Source organism: Dunckerocampus dactyliophorus, chromosome 19, assembly GCF_027744805.1.
Source record: "Dunckerocampus dactyliophorus isolate RoL2022-P2 chromosome 19, RoL_Ddac_1.1, whole genome shotgun sequence".
In the NCBI taxonomy this organism is placed as follows: Eukaryota; Metazoa; Chordata; class Actinopteri; order Syngnathiformes; family Syngnathidae; genus Dunckerocampus; species Dunckerocampus dactyliophorus.
The window spans coordinates 6,230,012-6,249,172 of record NC_072837.1 but is presented as its reverse complement, the minus strand read 5'-3'; the positions used below and the strand labels follow the sequence as shown (position 1 = coordinate 6,249,172).

Sequence of the window (19,161 nt, the reverse complement as noted above, 5' to 3'; positions counted from 1 at the left end):
GCCGCAGGGTTCAAAGTTTAAGAAAAAAGTAGCGGCTTACACATCAGAAATGACGGTAATAGTGGCGTTAATTAGAGCATTTATGATATTTAAAATCAAAAATGATATTTTTTTTTTTAGACTCACCTTGCGTTTGATGAACTTGTCCCAGTAGTTGCTGGGGAAGGACCTGTAGTAGAAAATGAAAGAACAAAGTTAAGTCCCTGCAATCTGAGAAAAATAAAATGCAAAACGACATACGCTTTATGGATTGAAGTTATTTAAACTGTGCCATTGCAGTAGTATTCTACTACACTGGCCACTAGGTGTCAGTAAAGTTACATTGATGAGACAATAGCCACCAAGTATGCTGTCGATGTTAAGTGTGAGTCTATGGCTATGTATTATTTAGTCCTAAGACATCTTATTTTCTATTTTTGGAGTGTTATTTCATGTCTAGAGGGCTCTAATAATGCTAAAAAAACAGATGTTCTATACTCTAACTAAAATATTCCATTTATTAAATTTCCTGTTTTGGAAACTAAAATTGCAGTTGGGTCTGGTACCAATTAACCACAATAAACGAGGGATTACTGTATTCCAAAATGCCAAAGAGTGACTTCTACACCTTATTTTTTAAAGATTATAGACAACAATATACAGAGATGCTATCACAAATTGCATGTACGTAAATAATGAGATATATTTCAAATAAGAAAACCATGTCCTCACATCATACCATAGCAATCCCTCACTACACCCCCAAGTGGAAATCTGATTGGATGTTTAACAAGCGTTATGATTTCCTGTGACATGTGTGCTGCATTCTTGCTTATTTTTGTCAATGAAATCAACAACTTTTTGTTTAAATATTGTTTTTTCCGAGTGTAAATTTGTATTAGCAGCAGTTCCAATACTATCATGACTGTTATATGCACTACAAGGAGAATCAAACTGTCACTACTGTACTTGAAATAGGCAAAACCTCATGTTGATCAGCAAGGCATGGATATATTTATGATACTCCAGCACATAGGATGGAAACTGGACAAAAAAAGCTAAAGTAGCTTGACTCACGGCGTGTTGATGACGAGTCGATCCCACTGGCCCTTGATGTCTTCATCAGACGGCTGCTCAGTGATGTAAAGTCCATCAAACTCAAGCTTCCTGGCAATCTCCTTCTCCCGCTTGAACACCACCAAAGGAACCTTCACGTTGAAACAAGTCAGGCGGGGATGTTGAAAACGTACAGTAACACTGCAGCTTGGAGAAATGATGCTCGGTGAACACGCCCACCTTGAGACAGTAGTACCCCACCAAACACAGCAGGGAGATGATGGTGTGGAATACGGCCAGGAAGCGCAGGGTTGGCAACATGTAGCCTGTGCTCTCTTGCAGGACAAACTCATCCATGTCGAACAGAGTATCCTCATCATCCTCGTCCTTGGTGCCCCAGCTGTTCCCGTCATCTCCCTCATCCTCCGCATCACCAGTGACCTACATTTGATATATATTTTCAAGTAAAGTTGAATCTGAAGGGTCTTTCACAGAATGTTTAACACAACTGCATTACCTTATAGAACAGCAGAATGAAGTTGATGGCAAAACACACAAACAGAGCCAGGAAACGCAAATTGTAGAAGTTGCGAGCCAGATAATTCTGAAACGACACGGTTAAATACAAACATCACTTCCACTGTGGAGACATAATATAATGTACACGGCTTTTGCAAATGGCAGTTTAGTCCCCATGAAGTGATTACAGTGTTCCCTCGTTTATCGAGATAGGTTCCCAAAATAGCCTGGAATAAGTGAAATCCGCGAAGTAGCCAACTTTATTTGTTTACAATGTTTGTTTCATGTCTAGAGGGCTCCAATAATGTTAAAAAACATATTTAGAAGGTCGTAAACAGGTTGTCTGTGCGCTTAACAAAAATCACTGTTCAAACATTGCTCCTTCAATCTTATCGCGGTTTTTCCAAATTAATTAATATCTGATTGCTGTTTCGTAGTTGACTCTAGTCAATTATTAGTAAAAAAAAAATATTGAAATACAAGTTCTATGTAGTGTTCTGGTCACTAGGCAACAGTAATATTACATTGATGAGACATCTCTTCTCCTCCTATTCCGTGTGGAAGTGTTTGGCTTGTTACTTTGTCCTTCTTCCCCACTCTGTTTGAAATACTTAAAGTTTAGAAAAAGTAAATTGGAGAGGCTAACTAGTAGCTTGCTTTGCTAGTGGCAGCCATCTCTTATGTCCCTGTCGTGATCCCGTAGCTTGTGCAATGTGGTGTCAACAAAGAATAACAGGAGTGAAGGTGACTGCTTAACCGACTTAAGCGGGTTCCACTGTACTAAACTGTGGAATCATATTTGTTATTTAACAGTAATATACATTATTATTATTATTATTATTATTATACATTTGATAATATCAAGCTATAAGCACTTTTACCTTTCCCAGTTTCCGTTAGGTACCATTATGATTCCTTGTAGCATAAAAGGCTACGCCAGAAAAATGTCAAACAAAATGATGCGTGTATTTAGTATAGAAGTAGAAGAAGTAGTAAGTAGGTGTAGTGAGAATAGATTGTGACTTCTTGCTTACCAGCATTTTGGTCAGGTAGACATCCAGTGTTGCAAAGACACTGGACATGAAGGCAGGTGAAGCTTCTTTGGGTTGACTTGATTTGGTTTTGGGCTTCTCCTCAGTTGCTGGCTCCTTGGCTTCCTCCATCTTTGGTTGGTCCTCCTTCTCCTGGTTCTCCGTGCTACGGGAGTCATGGTTGTTATCTGACATGCTTTACGTTCTCTCCTTAAGTGTTACTCACTCTGCTTTCTCAGGTTCGCTCTCAGGGGATTCATCGGCCTTGGAAGTAGCTTTCTGCATCACAGAGAGAAATAATAAATATTGTGAAGGTAAATAAAAAGTTCTGTTTCACTTGATGTCAACAAACCTTCTTGTGGTCCGTACTGGAGGTCTCGGCGTTGAGCTCCGAAACATCCCCCAGACCGGGCTCCACGTGCTTGCCGCCTTCCTTCCTGGGTACGTTCAGCATATCCAACATGGTGTCAACCTCTGCTATGTCTGCCGCTGGAACCATAGCGGCGTCTGAACTTCCAGAAGACTCTACGGCTTCGACTTTCTCTCCTTCAACGGCGTCTCCGTGAATGCCAAACTGAGTTGGGTCAGGCATGTTTCCGAGGATGTCCGTGACTTTCATGTTCTTGGCACCTTCAACCAAGCCGCCACCGAACATGGACGACCAGATGACGTGGAAGAATCCAAAGATGAGGCTGTAGATTCCTTTGAAGAAACCCGTGAAGAGCATCCAGAAGAAGGAGAAGCAGCATGTGATCATCTCCTTGATGGTCAGCTTCTTCACTTTCTTGAGCTTCTTGCGGATGTTTTTGACGGACACAATTTGGCGTGCGTTGCGTAACCTCTTCTTGATTGAGAAACATGCCGAGGCAAAGGCGGAGGTCGACTCTACGGCGCCCTCTTCCTCTCCAGCCAATTCTTCTAGGATGGTGAAGCTTTCCTCCTCTTCCTCCTCCTCAGGTTGTTCCACAGCGTCCGGCTCAGAGATCTGCGAGGCTAGCTGCATCTCAAAGATGGTGTCCTCGCAGAAGTTGACAAACATCTCCATCTTCTCACTCTCGCCTCCCTCATTAACCACGTCGAAGATGAACTGGCGTTTGGACTCTTTCACCTGCGGCTTCTCCCACTGCTCCCGGCTCGACTCGCTGATCTCAAAGTAGACCCTCTCGATGCGTTTTGCGCTGCCGTTGATTTCGATGCGGCCCAGATACGGCTCAAAGTAGCTCAGCACGCTCTCGGCCAGGTCCAAGAATGTGGCCAGGCGTGTGTCGTGCGGCATGTGCTCGGACAGGTTGGTCAGCAGCACGGCCACGTTGAAGCCGATGTCCTTGGCCGGCTCATGGAATCGCTCCACAAACTCCTTGTAGTTGAACATGTCGTTTTCGTCAGCCTCCGCACAGGAGAGCAGGAAGTCGATCTCCGACTGGCTGTACTGCTTTTGGCTCTCCATGGACTTCTGGAAGTCTTTCTTGGAGATGACGCCCTTGCACTCGGGATCGTACTCCCTGAAGTTGTCGGAGGTCGTCAGGTCCTTCAGTTTGAGGAACATGTCGAAGAATTTCAGGATCATCTCAACATTGTTGGAAGACTCTACAAGGGTGTCGACCATCTGCTTCCCGATTGTTCCATTGACAACATTGCCTGGGAAGGGAACATGTTTGCGTCAACTGCACAACCACGCTCGTCACATACATTCTACAGCAGCGTGTTACCTTCTAGCAGAGACAGCAGCATGACAACCATGTCTTTCTGCAAATCCATCAGCTCCTTCAACAGTTCAATCTGACTGGCGTCCTAAAGAAACGTACAAGAACATTTCTTAAAAGGTCCTACATGATGCATAATTGACTTTTTAATACTGTGATATCTCCTGTTTAAGGCCACCAAACATGAGAAACATCTAGAGCTGCTGTTAGCCAATTAACAGATATTTTGGTATTTCAGTAATTGTGTTTTGATTTAAAAATGAAAATATCCTCTGCTTTCAGCTTCTCAAATGTGATTTAAAAAAAAAAAAACACAAAAACATAACAGCTTTGGCTTTGGAAAAGTGATCGACTTGTGAAAAGTGACCTTTTTGTAATTTGTTGCGGACCAAACCACAAAGTGTTTGTGTTTGGTTCATATTGATTTAGTCCGTCTAGGGCCTAACCGATAACTCCCCTACCCATAGACTGTGCTCTGTTTTTCATGCTGTTTTGACCTCTAAATGCAGTTTACACAGGCAAAACCCATCCTACCCAATCTGAAACTAAGCGTAGACATTCAGTGCTATTTACGGATTGAATAAGCAATGTAGTAAGACACACCTGGACAACAAACCACACCCGTCAGTCACATAATACTCACATGAAAAAGGTGCTATCCGATCCAGGTGTAAATACCTGGAAATAAAAGCTTATATGCGTATCGCCTAAAAATTGTATCATTTTGTTTTTCTTCAGCAAAAAACCTTGCATAAAGGTTTTATCATGACAACAGTTTATTTCCTATGTCTTATTTTTTCAAGTTTGAACAAATCAGATATCAACCAGCACCCCAGGATTTGACCTTAGAGGTTCCACTGCATGTGTGTAAAGATGTTGTGTAGGATTCTCCATGCATACACATGCAGCTGCCAACATGAATAAGATTTTGTCCCAATAGAAGATACATGTGGGAATAGTCACCCAAAATCTGTAACCTATCATGAAAAACCCAAGATGAAAACTATAAAAAGCCTGTTAACTAATAATTATAAAGAAATGAACCTAAACCAATGATATGATCGAGTAAATATAACAATAGCTAGTGTTTAAAGCTGTCCCTCACACTCACATATACAGTATATTTTTTTTAAAGCAGGTGTGACCAGTGTGAGTACCTGAGACAGTTTCATCTGCATGTTGGCAAAAACATGCAAGAAGCCAACAACTGCATCCCACAGTCTGCTGTGTGCAAGACTCTGCTGATTCCCAATACAAGGGCCCTAGAAAAGGACAGCATAAAAACACACTGTATGTCATTTATCAACATCAATCTCTTTGGCATGTTACAGTATGTGGACTATTTACCTGAATATATTCAGTCAGTGAGTTGAATATCTGCTTGGCCACAGATAACGCTTTGGAGAAATTCACTTTGCCAGTCTCATCAATGATATCTTTGCCCGAGTAGTACCAGTAGAAGTCACTGATAGATTCCTAAAAATAGGAAGGGGATAGTAACGTCGTTAATATAATAGAAATTCTGACAATAATAATAATCTCTTTGCTTCGAGATGTGTGCTATGCAAACCTGAAGGCGCAGTAAATAGTCAACAGTGCTGATGATAATGTTGACCGTGGTTGTGTTTCCAGTTTGGGTTCTCAGGAAGTTCTGGAACTCTGATGAAGAGTGATATTTTCTCATTTTTCAATTGATTTTTCTTTGGAGAATAAGCAAATGCTGTGGAATTCTCATCATTTGAGCTTACCGCCATTGTGGCCCTCACACAGAAGTTGCAAAAACCGGAACAGATCTTTTGTAAACTCATCATTCAGTAGCACTTTGGAGCCTTTTGTGAGAGTACATGATGGTTAATGTCAGAAAATGGGGAATACAATTTTTTATTTTTAAGAAAAACATGATATAATCTTAATGGTTCTCAATATCGCCAAAGAAGCGATACATCCAAAGCAAGCAGCAAAGGTTACATGTTTGAAACATATTTAAAGCCCAGTAGCCTTTAGATTGCAGGTTCAAAACTGAATCCAAAGTCATCCAATGCGTTTACATGGATTAAAGTAAAACACTAAGACATTTCCATATGCCAGAGGAAGCCTGATAACTTTCACATGCAGGCCAGGAATGAGCCTGATGAAGGATTCATCTTTTCAGATAAGAGCTGAGGACACACAAAGATACAAAAATTCACTTCAAATTCAATCAGATACTCCAGCCAACAAGCTGTGTGTACGCTTTATACAAGATAAAAAAGATATATTTGTAGAAGCAGATAAAACCATGTGAAAGTACCAAGGAAGAAGCTAGCTTTGTGTGATAGGTCCTAGATAAAGTTTTGCTTAAGCCGCAGAAGAGTGCACATCCTTTGGTCTAACCCTTATAACAACACAATTAAGCAGTTTGCGTTAGTAAATGTTCAAATGGAAGGAATGAGAACAAAAATAACACAAAAGGACAAGCAATGGCTTCTGCGCATCAGTCAGCATGCATCGTGACATTATGGAGCGGGGGCAGGGGGGCACACATACTGAAGGAGACATTCATTTTGTAGCATAAACATATGAAGATGCTCTTAATTTGCTATTTACCCCGCTCGGTGTGGACTGCCGCCGATGGTTTTTAATGAGAGGAAAGAGACAAATAATACATGAAGACATATGCAAAAAGAGAGGACAGTGAGTTACAATACAAAGAGTATGAATACAAGTACACAGTCATGCAGTTAAATATCGTTTCAGGAAAGCCCGTCTATGAAGTTCAGACATGGCAGAAAGAAATGCTAATCATTACAGACACAAGGTAGTAACAGTGAATTGTTAAAGAGGAGGACCGAATAATGAAAGGACTCAGAGTAGTTATTAGATGTAATAACATCAAGTGAACAGTGTTGTAAATTGGAGTGAAAATAAAGGTCTTTTTTTAAAAACCATTGGTCAAGACCTATTTGCATCCACTTTACAACACTTACAGTATCTCCAACGGATCATGGTGGCTGCAAACTCATGCAGAGGCCACCAGTATCCACTCTTTAGGTTACCAACAGTCAGGACCATAGGTGAGTGTTTCAAACACAGATGGGACTGATGTTTACACCAGATACAAAACGATGACAGCTCTGATTTCTGCTCATCACGACTGGATGTGAGGCCTGGATGGGCTACAGAAGCACCTTCAAAGTTGTACAAATTGGAAAACACTACACTTTTTAACTACAGCCGTACCTCTACAAATCCGCTAGATGACAGTGTTGCTCTTCAAACGCATCCTGTCTGTATGCCGTTTAAGGTTATCCAAACACAAATAGCTAATATGACCACCTTCACAACAGCTGACAGACAACTCCCTTCCTCAACCTCTCTTAGGGTGGTCATGACGATAGACCAGATCAACCAGGCAGATCCTGTCTTAAGTCTTAAATTAAAAAATGAAATCGGGTGTTGATCATTTACGAGCACTGGTATCAGACCTACGGTGCGTTGAAGCTTTACATGGTTGTCACCACACAGGTTCACATGTCTTTCTGGCCACATTTCAAATGTAGCCCTTGGACAAGCGACAGGGAAAGCAAATATTCAAGCAGACTTGCATACAGGTGTGCTTAGCCAGGGACTCTTCAGTGCACCAGTTAGTTACCGATGCAAAGTGGTGATCCTGTGCTGTATAATAGTTGGAACTGCTCCAACTCTGTTGGTCAGGTACATTTCTACTTACAATATGCGATGCTTGTTTAACCCTTCTGCAGCTTACCTAACTGTTTGAAGTCCATTCCTGTATCTTTATCTAAAAGTTTTTTCCTCAGACCATGTCTAGTCTGTCTAGTGACCATGTGCCATCTGCTGGCTTAATTTGTCCTACCACTCACTGTTTCACTACGTCGAAATGAACAATACAACTGACCTAACACAGCTATTGGTCACCTCAGACCACGCAGTATTGTAATTTGGAACGGTGGCCCAACGGTAGCCACTCACACAGCATCCATTAGAACTTACTTGAGCCTTCTTCTGTCACCATGCCAAGACCTTCTGCTTTATTCTGCCTCTCAAATGCATTCAAGTCCAGGACACTAGAGGAAGACATCCACAAGTCTTACTTATGGTGTATATATATTTCATAACATGAATAATGAAACACAGCAATACCTGCACGACTGCATCAGCCCTGAGAGGCTTTTGAAAAAGCCTGCATCTCTTTTTTCTTTCAAGTAATCAAGCATTTTCTGTGGGAAAGGTCAAAAGTATGCAGTTGAGAAGTGCTTCACATCAGATAAGCTGTACAGACTCACCTGCTGAACTTGCACATTGCCTCCATTTAAGATGGAGATGCCAAGTTTAAGCGTGCAGGTCACCATGCGGCCAAGACGTCCTGACGGGAGATAAAATGGAGATTTCAACTCTGAAAAATGACTGTTGTTTAAAAAGGAGCAGACCAGCATTACCTTTACTGGCACTAATCATCTGCAGCACCATTTCCGCAGCCCCGCGAGCATGCAGCCTCGCCTGCTGATACAGGATCTTCTGCTTTTCCATCTCTTTTTCCTGAAGGTCCGCAACACAAGACATGATGAGTACGAGCTAAAAGGACATGGTTACAAGTCTGCTCAGGCAGGCACCTCAAATGTCTTCTCTTTCTCTTCATCCTCTTCTTCCTCCTCATCCTCTGCACAGCTCTGAGAGTTGAAAGATGCACACTGAAAACCTCTTTTTACCTGAAGTTGTATCTGATTGATTCTAGATGAATACAATACAAGAGGCCCACCTTTGCCATCATGTCAGCATATGCTATATACAAAGGATCTTCTTCCAAGTGACTAAATAAATAAAAGAAGAGAGAATTTCAGGTAAGAAAGAAAGAATACTTTCCGCAATGTTTGTTTATTGGTGTGCAGCACCTTCTCTCCGTCAGAGCGTTGTGGCTAAAGTGGAGGATGAGTTGGTGCAGAGGGTCTGGCTGGATCTCAGCCACCTCTTCTTCCTCCTCCTCTACTATCTTCATGGGGGTTTTCTGCAAAAGAAGGTATTAACAGTAAGCTTTGGCCTCATTCCTTCTCACCCCATCGCCTCCTGGCTTAATCAACATGTTCAGTGTTGGACGGTTGAACACTGCAATGACTCATGCAGATGTCACTTGTCTGGATGATTTGTGGGAAGGACACGATGAGTACAGAGTGGTTGAGAGACACATGCGTTGTTACAGCCAACAGCACACAGCCAAACGGTGACTTTGACGAATGAACCTGACAGGACAGCCAACTTGAAACTAACTGAAGGACCAACCAGAACGGCTCTTGGTCGAGTGCGAACAATCCTAGATTGGATCGGCACCAAAGTACAGCTTCTCCAGGACGCGCTCACACTAGGCCAGGTGTTACCATGTGACAGCGCAATTTGTGGATTATATTGATTCATGTTTATTTATATAGTGCAAGGTGGTGATTACCGTCAATAACCGGCAGGAGGAAATGTCACAATTATTCTACATGTGCTTGTGCTTTGACTTATTAGTATTAGTAAGTAGCTATATGTATTACATGAGGTGGCGATTATTATTAATAACTGGCAGGTGGAACTATCTGCTTGTCCAGGTTGGGTTCTTGTGGGTGTGCAATAGTGCCGAGCATGGGCCCACCTCTTCCAACCATGCTGTAGAACTGGAGCACTCACACTAGTCAAAAGAACCGGACTTTGTGTCAATTGGACCCAAGCCTGGTACGAATTGCCTAGTGTGAGTGCGCCCTGAGAGTCATGCATCATCACGAAGAGGAGAGAAAATACAAGCTTTCACGTCTCTATCCATCGCCACCAATATTACATAGGTTCGGCCTTGTCCCATGCCCCACCCCTTCTAAAATACAGCACAGGTGGTCCTCGGGACGCGTCCAAGTCTTCTTTAATTCATTTACTCTTTCATTTTTTTTTTAATTGAAAAAGATTATACAAAATATATAAATAAAATAAAAAGTAAGTTGAATGTTAGTGCACAGAGCACATGAAGCACATAAAATCCAATAATAAAAAGATTAAATAATTGGGCTGTCAAATAACATTTTTTAAATCAGATTAATCACAGTTAATCACCATGTCACACTGTCTGAAATATGCCAATTTTGACTGTATTTTATTAGAAGAGACAAATGACAGGCAGGATTATACAATTAGTATTTGTATGTATTAACAGCATCAAATGTAAATCAGGTTAAGAGATGGCACACATGTCTGATAGTCTATTTACCTAACACTGGTTTCTTTCAAAGAAACAGAATATTTGAATCAGACTTTAACTGTGTTATTATGAGCAAGTTAAAGTTTAAGTTGAATTCACGTTTTCAGTGAATTTTCTGGGATTTCCGAGCATACGTAAATGTTTTTCTTTGCATTTCTGTTTATTCATACCACAGATACACGCATATTAAAGATGTTGTAAAGTAAATGCATCTCGCAGTCTGTCTAGTGACAATGAGGACGTGTCGTTGCAATCACGAATGGACTAGAGACGTGTTGTTTTGGAGTTGGAGATACAGATATGGTGTAGATGTGTTCAGGTTAGAATAAAGTTAGAAAGGAGTGTCAGACTCAGCTACGCTGATGATGCGTATGCGTTAATTATGCAAAAAAAGCAAAGTAGTTCATGAAATAAATTAGTTACCGCCGTTTACGTGCTATTTTTGACAGTCCTACTAAATACAAGAAATAAATGAAACAGTAATAAACAAAACACTATGCTGCTTAGTTGTGACTTTCATAGGAGCAGATCCTTTAATTTGCTTGAGGATACTGTTGAGTTTTTTTTAGATTTCCGCCTGCCTGTGATCGTGACACGCTGAGTCGTGACTGTGTGTGTGGCTGCAGCAGGACGGCTTTGTGCAGGGAGGACAGTTGAGTTTGCTGATGTTGTTTTGAGTGCTTGTGGCCGACAGCAGCTGGTTTTCTTGTTGCAATAAAGACATTCTTGATCTTTACTTCCAACATCCCGGTAGACATTACAATACGAGCTTGATCCTTAATGGTGGTCGCGAGAGTCGAGGGTTGAGAGTAGTGTGGCCCCGCCTGAGCTGCACACGCGTGTATCCTTCCGCTCTAACAAGTGAGCGTCGTGTTGACGGACCAATATTATTTTTGATTAATTTATGGGAGCGCGTACGTAACCACGGAACGCCGTAGGACCACCTGTAATTTTTACCTTTAACAAATGAAATGGAAAATACTTTTTGAAGATGATTGTGTTGACAAATTTTTGGACTCTTGATGAACTTGTTCTCAACTGAGCTCTAGCATGAAATGTGACTACTACGCGAGCATGCCACTGACGTCACGGCCACAGAACCGACTGTAACACCACCGTCACACTACAGACTTACACAGAACAGCCAAAGGACAACTGATGGGTTGGATCCAGATCTGACAGCCAAAAACATGGAGCGACGGTCTCTAGTGAGCGGCCCTCCTTACCACTGCTGTCAGAACCGTATAGCCTGGTTTTCTAGAGCTGTGAGCACCAGAGCAGGCCCTGTGTCTCCTGAGTTGCTCATGCAGTCTTTGACCTCTGACGGATCTTTGTCTGAAGGCTTTCGCACGCCTAGAGCGGGTACCCCTCGAGGATTTGGGCGAGGTCCCCGCACAGGTTTGCTCCCAAGGCTCAACGGGCACAGAGCTAAAGAGGCGATCAGCGGGCAGGACTGGCAGAGGGGTGCCAACGCAGGGCACACGAGGGGCGGGCAAGGGCCGTCCGGTACTTACTGCCAGATCCTGAACTAGCTTTTCCTCAAAGGAGTACTCCTCTGCTTCTATCCATAGTCTCTGATAGGCCGGGATGAAGAGGTTGATACCACGATGCCTGGGGAGGGGGGAGGCATCGGGGAGGAATGGAGGGAAATGAAGGAGGGGGGTAAAATGGCATTAGGGTGGATCCTGGGGAGTTTTTGGAGGAGACGGGAAGGAGTGATGTAAGGGGGGAGGGAGGGGTTACACAATAATGCATCTCAGGCAGGGTGATGTTGGTTCAATGTGGGACCCACTGGCTTTTCTGACTGGTCACATGTGTTCGGTAAAAAAACCTGCAGTAACTTCTGTCGAGTTGAAAAATTGTTAGAGACACATAGAATAAGCAGCCACAACATTAGGAACACCATCTCATGATGACACCTTGTCTGTCATGCACATTGGCGCCAACTGTTTAAGTGTCTCAAATGTTATTTCAACTTTAAAGTGGCTAGCAGGCTAGAGATGGCGTTTGTCCGAGCTGCCTCCACATAATACACACTGCTCGAGCAATTCCCGTAACGACTTACGATAATACTTGTACATTAACCCGCTGCAAGTTTTGAGGCCGGACTGATTATCAAAGCTAGTGCTTCAAAGCACACAACTATGGTGCATTGAATGACTGCCCAACAAAAAACATTATCAGTGAAGCTTGAAGACATAATGTGGGCTTTCTCACAGCGGCAAGGGTATGCTGTACATTTTACATGTATTATCACGTATTTATAAATTATTACCAATTTACGGAAAATGAGAAAAAAACATTTTAAAAATTTGACCAAAAATCAGCGAATTTGCGAGGCTGTGAATGCTGAATTGCGACTTTGTGGGCATCCACTTTACCATTTTTGACCCATACAAATATTGTCTGACACAGAACTGGGACTAAGTGTTCGGCACACAAAAATCCACATGGTGGACAAATTAATGAATTCAATGATGGATTAGATTGTATTCGATAAAACTTCCCTTGAGTGTGTGCCCTCAGTGACATGTGTCCACCAGAAGGGAAACAATAATGCAAAATTGTGATTGACACTATACATATATAATATATACTGTAACAATATTATGAGAAATGTGTGGGTAAAATGTTGGTCAGTATGATGTAGTGTGGTTGTGCACCACTGCAAACTACAACCACAATAATTAATAAATTGTTTACAGTGTCAGTCCAAACTGAGCATGATCTTTTTTTAAATATTATATTGGATTTCATGAGATTGTCTTTGGGTACGTAATGTTGTGGCCATTGACTACTAATAATATAACAAGAAGATGCACATAACACTTTTACATTGCAGTAACCAAACTGCGGTTAAGCGTATTTGCTAAGAGGCGACTTATGTCTTCTTGCTGTCAGGGGACACTTGCGGCTTTCCCGAAATGTTTATTTGTGGTCAATTGTTGGCTCGTCCTAGCTGACCAATCAGAATCAACAGTGCTGAAACAATTGCTTGCTCGACGCATATCTGTCCACAGCCTGGTGGATGGAAGGGGAGGATTGAAGAGGGTTGAACAGATGAAGCATTCGCCCCGTAGTATCACTTTACCGTCAGCAGGGAGAACAAGCGGTCAAAGCTGTAGGCTTTGAATGCCCTTTCCAGCCAAACCTCTCGATAGCCATTCAGGAAGTAATTATTATTTTTGTATCTGAGGGAGGGGTGAGGTAGTGTTATGCAAGAAAACAACACAGAGGAGATCATGTCATTAGGGAGGTGATGAGGGTTTTCATGGCCACACAATCCCAATCCAATCCCCCTCCACAACTACTTGGGGATTGCTTGCTTGTTAATTACAGTTAAACAAAAACTTCATTTGAATGGCTTTAATAATTAATATCAATTCTGAAATGATTGACATTGACAGAGAGAGAGAGAGCTATTTAGAAGGGAGACTCACCTAGGTAGATTGTAAAGGGGAGCCATGCGGAAGCAGGCCACCACGGCACGTTTACGTTGTTTGGAGAGCAGCTTCTGCCACACACACTTCTTATTTCTCAAAGGCTGCTCCACCTGTGACGCAAAAAGAGCAAACCATGAGTAAAGAGCTGTATTAAAGCGCCCGACATTACAAGGAGAATACTTCGGTGTTTTTAATCATTTTTCCCTCTCAAGCTAAACAAGGCAACCACCACAACAACAATAATAAAAAAAATTGTAAATAAAGTCCTATTGGACAGTGATTACTATTCTTATCACAAAATGGCACAGGTGTACCTAAAAACATCCCGGTGCCAGCATAAGCGATGCCGGCTCACTCCTCCCCCCGCAAACCCTCCGGTGGAACTTGACGTGTGCCTCAAAAAATTCTAACCTTACGCCATCAGTGACATGGACTGCAGGGCTGCGATTGGTCTGCCTTTTTTAGTACATCATATCGGTCTTTTCCGTCTCATGAAAGCGCCAAAAACAGCAGAAAGAACTCTTGGTTTTGGAGCACCGTGTACAATAAAAGTGAATAAAAGTTGTTTCAAATCGAAAAGATTAGTTCCAGCTCCAGCGACGATCTGGATGTCGCGTCAGTTGCCATTTTCCACTCCTACTTCAACACATGAAGCGAATTACCTAGTCAGCGGTTGCTCACGCTCAGGAAAACACTGACCCTAGCGTCTTGGCAGGGAATTGCAAGTCACACGTTCAGTCCCCATCGAAGAGCTATAACAGGTTCAAGACGCCGGTGACTACACTGTAGCAAAATTCAGCCTTAATGGTGTATCCAGTGAATGCTTATAAGCCGAAATGAAAGTGAAAAAAAAAAAAACTTTTTACTTGTTCCAAGTGGAAAACTGCAGCCGAGATACTCTGAACCCGAGCCACAGTGTGTTCTGGGTTGACTTGTTCTTCGCTCTTCATCATGATGTCTTTGTAGAGGTTCAACTGCCACTGGACTGCTGGGTCATCAGACTGCAAAGTCAAAGTCAAAGTCTTTGTACAAGTAGATACATTGTGTTCTGCATCCTTGTGGTGTATTAGTGATATATCGGTGCTCTGTTGCATGCGTCTGTTATTGTATTTGCTACTTCTACCAGTAGAGGGTGTTGTATACTCATGTGAGAGTTGAAGATGTGTCCAGAGTGTCCACTTTATCTCAGTATGTACTGTATAGAGCCACAACAGTCCTGACTGGCTAAGGGAGAACCCGCCCATTGTGTTCTGATTGTCAATCACTCCTTTGTGCAGAACTGCTTGTTTCCTGTAGTACGACCACTAGCTGCTAGCCATCATACATGCTGAATGAAGGCAGAAGGTACGCGGCCGTATGGCGCCTGGAATACTGGAGATGAATCTTTGGTTCATGGAGGACAACGTGGAGGAATATGTTTTAAAAACAAGGATACAAACACACTACAGCCTAACGGCGCCAGGACAAGCCTCAATCAGAGGAGTGAGTCACTTAATTTCTTGTGTCCAATTTTGTAAGTTGATCATTAAAATTCAAACGAATTTTGAACTTTGAGAATGTTTAAACAAGAGAGAAATGTGATAAAAATGTTAATGACTGTCTGAGAAAAGTGTATAAAGTGTATGGTGAGGTGTTTTACATCATTAAAACATACTGTATATAATAATTGTACACAATATAGTTGGCTACTTCGTGTATTTCATTTATCGCGGGCTATTTTGGGAACCTATCCCCCGCGATAAATGAGGGAACACTATTATTGATACACACTCATCTTACCTTGTCCTGCAGATGAAGGTTCTGGCGCAAGTGCTCCTTCACCTCATCGTCTGTATCTTTCTAAGATCAGAACATAAATGAGAGAAAACTGATATGTGGGCCAATTTATGTATCTATGAGTTCAAAGAGTGATGAAGAGATTACATAAATAGCATTTTCTGCTGAAAATGGACTAAAACAACCAGATGAAACCTTTTGGGAAAACACCAGAATGGAGTTAAATGTGAAGGGAGTAAGCCCACCAGGCTGTAGCGCGTCTTAGCCAAGGAGATGAGCTCCTGGTCCCCAGGGGTGCACATGTTGAGGCCGATGGGCAACATCTTCTTCAAGGCAGCCACAATCAAAGAGGTCTGGATGGAGTAGTACTCTCCTCGACGGCGCTTGTGCTTCCTCTCCTGGTCCCCACCTGACTTTAGAGGCAAAAAAACAACTTCTTGCCCCGTTGTTCCTATTCAACCTGTAACTGTACTTATTTACCCTACTTGTGGGACTGTAAGGTCTTATTATTGACCCATCCTATAACATATTTACCTTGGACATTTTCGTCTTGCCTTCTCCAGTGAGGAAGCCCAAATTATTGATCTCATTCTGCACCACAAAGTTTTGCTCCTCACGCTTGAAGTTCTGAGGTCAGCGAACAGAGGAAGTAGGGTACTGTACTGTACATACGGGAATGTAAGCAAACTTACATGTGATTTGCACCAAAGGATGAAGATATCTGCGACCATTCTGAAGAGCTCAGTGGAGTCAGCATCAGGCTCCTTGAGCCATCTCGACCTGGTACCGACAAAGACACCAAGCAGAAACATTACGTAACAGATGCCAAGTTAGGTCAATTGTACAGTAACGTGAAGTGTACGATACCTGTTGATGTCTACATAGCGGATGAGCATGGGGTAGAAAGCATAGAGGTCTCGGCAGAGCACAGCAAACTCATCCAAGATAAGAAGCTCCGCCTCCTGATTGTCACCCTTGCCATCAGCCTTCAGTAGCTCCTCTTCGGATACAACCTACGTGTGCAACAACAAACTCCATGCATACTGTCAACATGTAAAAGTAATGACACAATACTGCAGTTGCTCCATTGCGGTGCTACCTTCACTGTCTTCTTCTTGAGCTTGTCCAATGTGGGCAAAAAGCGGGTTCTTAGCAGACCAGCTCCAGCTTTACTGATAATTGGCTGAGAGTAGACTAGACAGACACAATCGGGAGCTTATTCTCTGCATGTACATTCATTTCTGTGTCAGCTAAAAGAATCATCTATTTTTTTTCCTCCACTTTGCCTGGCGCTTACCTGCGATCCTTTTCATCCAGGGGGCGTCGTCAATGCCCAGGTTGCTGTTGAGGATCTTGAGAATGTTGCCAAGAATGATGCTGAGATGTTCCGACGTCACCATGGTGCAGCACTCGCCACTTGTAGGCGGGTTTTCTGGACCTTTTTCCCACCAGTAGGACAGGTAATTACACAGCATGGGCAGGATCACCTCAATCACCTAATAGAAGTACATTTATTTTTAAAACAAATAGTAAGTAATAATAATGATAAACTAATCAAATGTCAAGGACCTGAAAGATCAATTCAAAAAGATCAATTCTAATGAATGACTTTCCGTGCAATTACGGTATTTTGCATTATTCTGACCTGTGGCATCTCACTGTAGCGCGCACCAGTCTCTGACACATCATTGACATCCTTCAGCAGCTTGTCAAGACGAGGCATCTCCGGACACATTTCCTCCACCGTATCAGGCATACTTAGGACTACAAAGGCAACATTAACATTTAAGAAACGTAAATATGACTCTATATAATTTCGATATAGGTCGGAAGTGGACACTAACTGGCCCTCTCTCGTGGAGTCTTGGTGTTGAAGACTGACAGTGGGTTGTGGATGTTCAGATGGGGCTCCAGGAAAGCCACAGGCATGGCGCCTACCAGAGTGGCCAGGCTCTCCCCAAGTGCTGGCAGATACCTGCAAGTCAACATTAAAAAACAGTCAATAGACTAGAATTTAAAACAATGACAGCCCCTAAAAATATCAGTGTAGCCAATGCAGCGATATTCTATTTCTATTTCTATCTATATTTCTAACAACAATTGCACAGTGCACTGCTATTAATCAGATGGATCAACCTATAGCTTCTACCATGATTGCAGTTGATCTCCCATCAGATTATGCAGGTATACCTAATAAAAAGTGTCCTGAATGTCTGTCAAAGGACAAATTATTGTCATAATTAATGCATTACATCATTTGTCACAACACAACACAATATTGATCCGGCCTCCTACCTTTCCACAAAGATGCTCTTTCCTGTTCCCAGAGAGTAGAAACAGGTGAGGATTCGATAGCAGGACAGCTGCACATCATCCACTGAAACACAGGTACTTTTTACATAAGTATTGTGCATTCTCCAAACAATAAGATGCAGGGGTGGGACACAAATTGCTTATGTCAGGGGTGTCTGTTTTCTGAAGATTATTTGACCAACAAAAATGGGAAAAAGAGAGGAAAGCGAAGTTCATACTAATATGCTTTTTCACACCCCTGGCTTATATATCGGTCACGGAAAGGGAAACTCACACAGCAGATCAACTCCAAACTCATGTGTTCTGATGTGATCGAATAACGCCGTGAGGATCGGCAGAAGTGCCACAGTCACGTAATGGATGCTCTGGCAGACGCTCTTCATTTGCGCACGCGACTGCATGAACTTCCCCAGTTTGAGCATCTCCAGAAGCTTCTCCAGGTCCTCCGCTGCATTCTCAAAGAAGGTCCGAAAGCCGGCTTTGACCAGCTCAGCCCCGGACTTCATCACTGTTCTGAGGGAAGAATCATGCCAGGTTATTTGCATGCGATGCAATGCTACCTGATGGTGCAACAGTAGTAAGGAAGTGTGAAATATACTTGCCTGGTATCGAGTGAGTGAGTGAGGATGTGCAGACAGCTCACCATCATTGAAGAGTCACTTCCTGTGAGAGAAAATTCCCTTAAAATAATTGAATGTACCATTGTCTCCTGTCGTTTGACCAATACACTCAATATGAGGGTGCTCAAAATCACATAACTGCTGTACATTATAATGGTGAATTTAGCACACATGCAAGGCAAAGAGGGTGCAAGAGGGGCAGCTTACCAAAGAGAGAAATCCTGTGTCTGACAAGAGCTGCCAGCTTACAGAAAAGGCTGGAAAAAATGTGACAGGAAGACAAGACAAGGAAAAAAAGTGCTAAGGAACGACAGTAGGGGACAGATTTCCCATTAAATGTCATTCAGTAGTACCTTGTGACCATCTCTTTCTCTTTGTTGGAGGCACAGCCGCAGCTGCTCATGTTCTTGTTGGGCGTGGACAGGAAGTAGAGACAGTGGTTCTTAAAGGTTTGATCTGTCAGGGGGAGCAGCACCTGAACACAACATTTTTGCACTATTA

At 42.5% G+C, this 19,161-nt stretch overlaps 2 protein-coding genes across 9 annotated transcripts in view; one reads left to right on the top strand and one right to left on the bottom strand.

Moving 5' to 3' along the window:
• ryr3 (ryanodine receptor 3) overlaps window positions 1-19,161 on the bottom strand; it is a 91,439-nt gene that overhangs the window by 8,528 nt on the left and 63,750 nt on the right. For 2 of the 3 annotated variants that reach the window (XM_054761636.1, XM_054761637.1), the window contains 37 exons: window positions 19,014-19,135; window positions 18,868-18,917; window positions 18,643-18,703; window positions 18,315-18,553; window positions 18,023-18,104; window positions 17,572-17,702; window positions 17,373-17,491; window positions 17,025-17,223; window positions 16,827-16,921; window positions 16,595-16,740; window positions 16,420-16,507; window positions 16,262-16,354; window positions 15,973-16,140; window positions 15,731-15,790; window positions 14,818-14,952; window positions 13,949-14,061; window positions 13,600-13,699; window positions 9,178-9,290; window positions 9,045-9,096; window positions 8,899-8,955; window positions 8,725-8,824; window positions 8,572-8,651; window positions 8,429-8,505; window positions 8,279-8,352; window positions 6,875-6,889; window positions 6,037-6,117; window positions 5,859-5,947; window positions 5,636-5,764; window positions 5,446-5,550; window positions 4,295-4,376; window positions 2,938-4,223; window positions 2,812-2,864; window positions 2,589-2,751; window positions 1,553-1,639; window positions 1,276-1,476; window positions 1,057-1,187; window positions 127-169 (listed from right to left, as the gene is read on the bottom strand). In XM_054761636.1, coding sequence (XP_054617611.1) covers window positions 127-169; window positions 1,057-1,187; window positions 1,276-1,476; window positions 1,553-1,639; window positions 2,589-2,751; window positions 2,812-2,864; window positions 2,938-4,223; window positions 4,295-4,376; window positions 5,446-5,550; window positions 5,636-5,764; window positions 5,859-5,947; window positions 6,037-6,117; window positions 6,875-6,889; window positions 8,279-8,352; window positions 8,429-8,505; window positions 8,572-8,651; window positions 8,725-8,824; window positions 8,899-8,955; window positions 9,045-9,096; window positions 9,178-9,290; window positions 13,600-13,699; window positions 13,949-14,061; window positions 14,818-14,952; window positions 15,731-15,790; window positions 15,973-16,140; window positions 16,262-16,354; window positions 16,420-16,507; window positions 16,595-16,740; window positions 16,827-16,921; window positions 17,025-17,223; window positions 17,373-17,491; window positions 17,572-17,702; window positions 18,023-18,104; window positions 18,315-18,553; window positions 18,643-18,703; window positions 18,868-18,917; window positions 19,014-19,135 — 5,019 coding nt within the window. Of the gene's footprint in view, window positions 1-126; window positions 170-1,056; window positions 1,188-1,275; window positions 1,477-1,552; window positions 1,640-2,588; window positions 2,752-2,811; window positions 2,865-2,937; window positions 4,224-4,294; window positions 4,377-5,445; window positions 5,551-5,635; window positions 5,765-5,858; window positions 5,948-6,036; window positions 6,118-6,874; window positions 6,890-8,278; window positions 8,353-8,428; window positions 8,506-8,571; window positions 8,652-8,724; window positions 8,825-8,898; window positions 8,956-9,044; window positions 9,097-9,177; window positions 9,291-11,734; window positions 12,120-13,599; window positions 13,700-13,948; window positions 14,062-14,817; window positions 14,953-15,730; window positions 15,791-15,972; window positions 16,141-16,261; window positions 16,355-16,419; window positions 16,508-16,594; window positions 16,741-16,826; window positions 16,922-17,024; window positions 17,224-17,372; window positions 17,492-17,571; window positions 17,703-18,022; window positions 18,105-18,314; window positions 18,554-18,642; window positions 18,704-18,867; window positions 18,918-19,013; window positions 19,136-19,161 lie in introns of all 3 variants that reach the window. The other variant, XM_054761638.1, reaches the window with a different exon arrangement.
• Window positions 1-19,161, top strand: part of aven (apoptosis, caspase activation inhibitor) — a 74,075-nt gene that overhangs the window by 37,834 nt on the left and 17,080 nt on the right. For 5 of the 6 annotated variants that reach the window (XR_008566932.1, XR_008566936.1, XR_008566934.1 and 2 more), the window contains exon 7: window positions 17,045-17,187. The gene's annotated coding sequence lies outside the window, so the exon portion shown is untranslated. Of the gene's footprint in view, window positions 1-15,228; window positions 15,567-17,044; window positions 17,188-19,161 lie in introns of those variants that run through there. The other variant, XM_054761654.1, reaches the window with a different exon arrangement.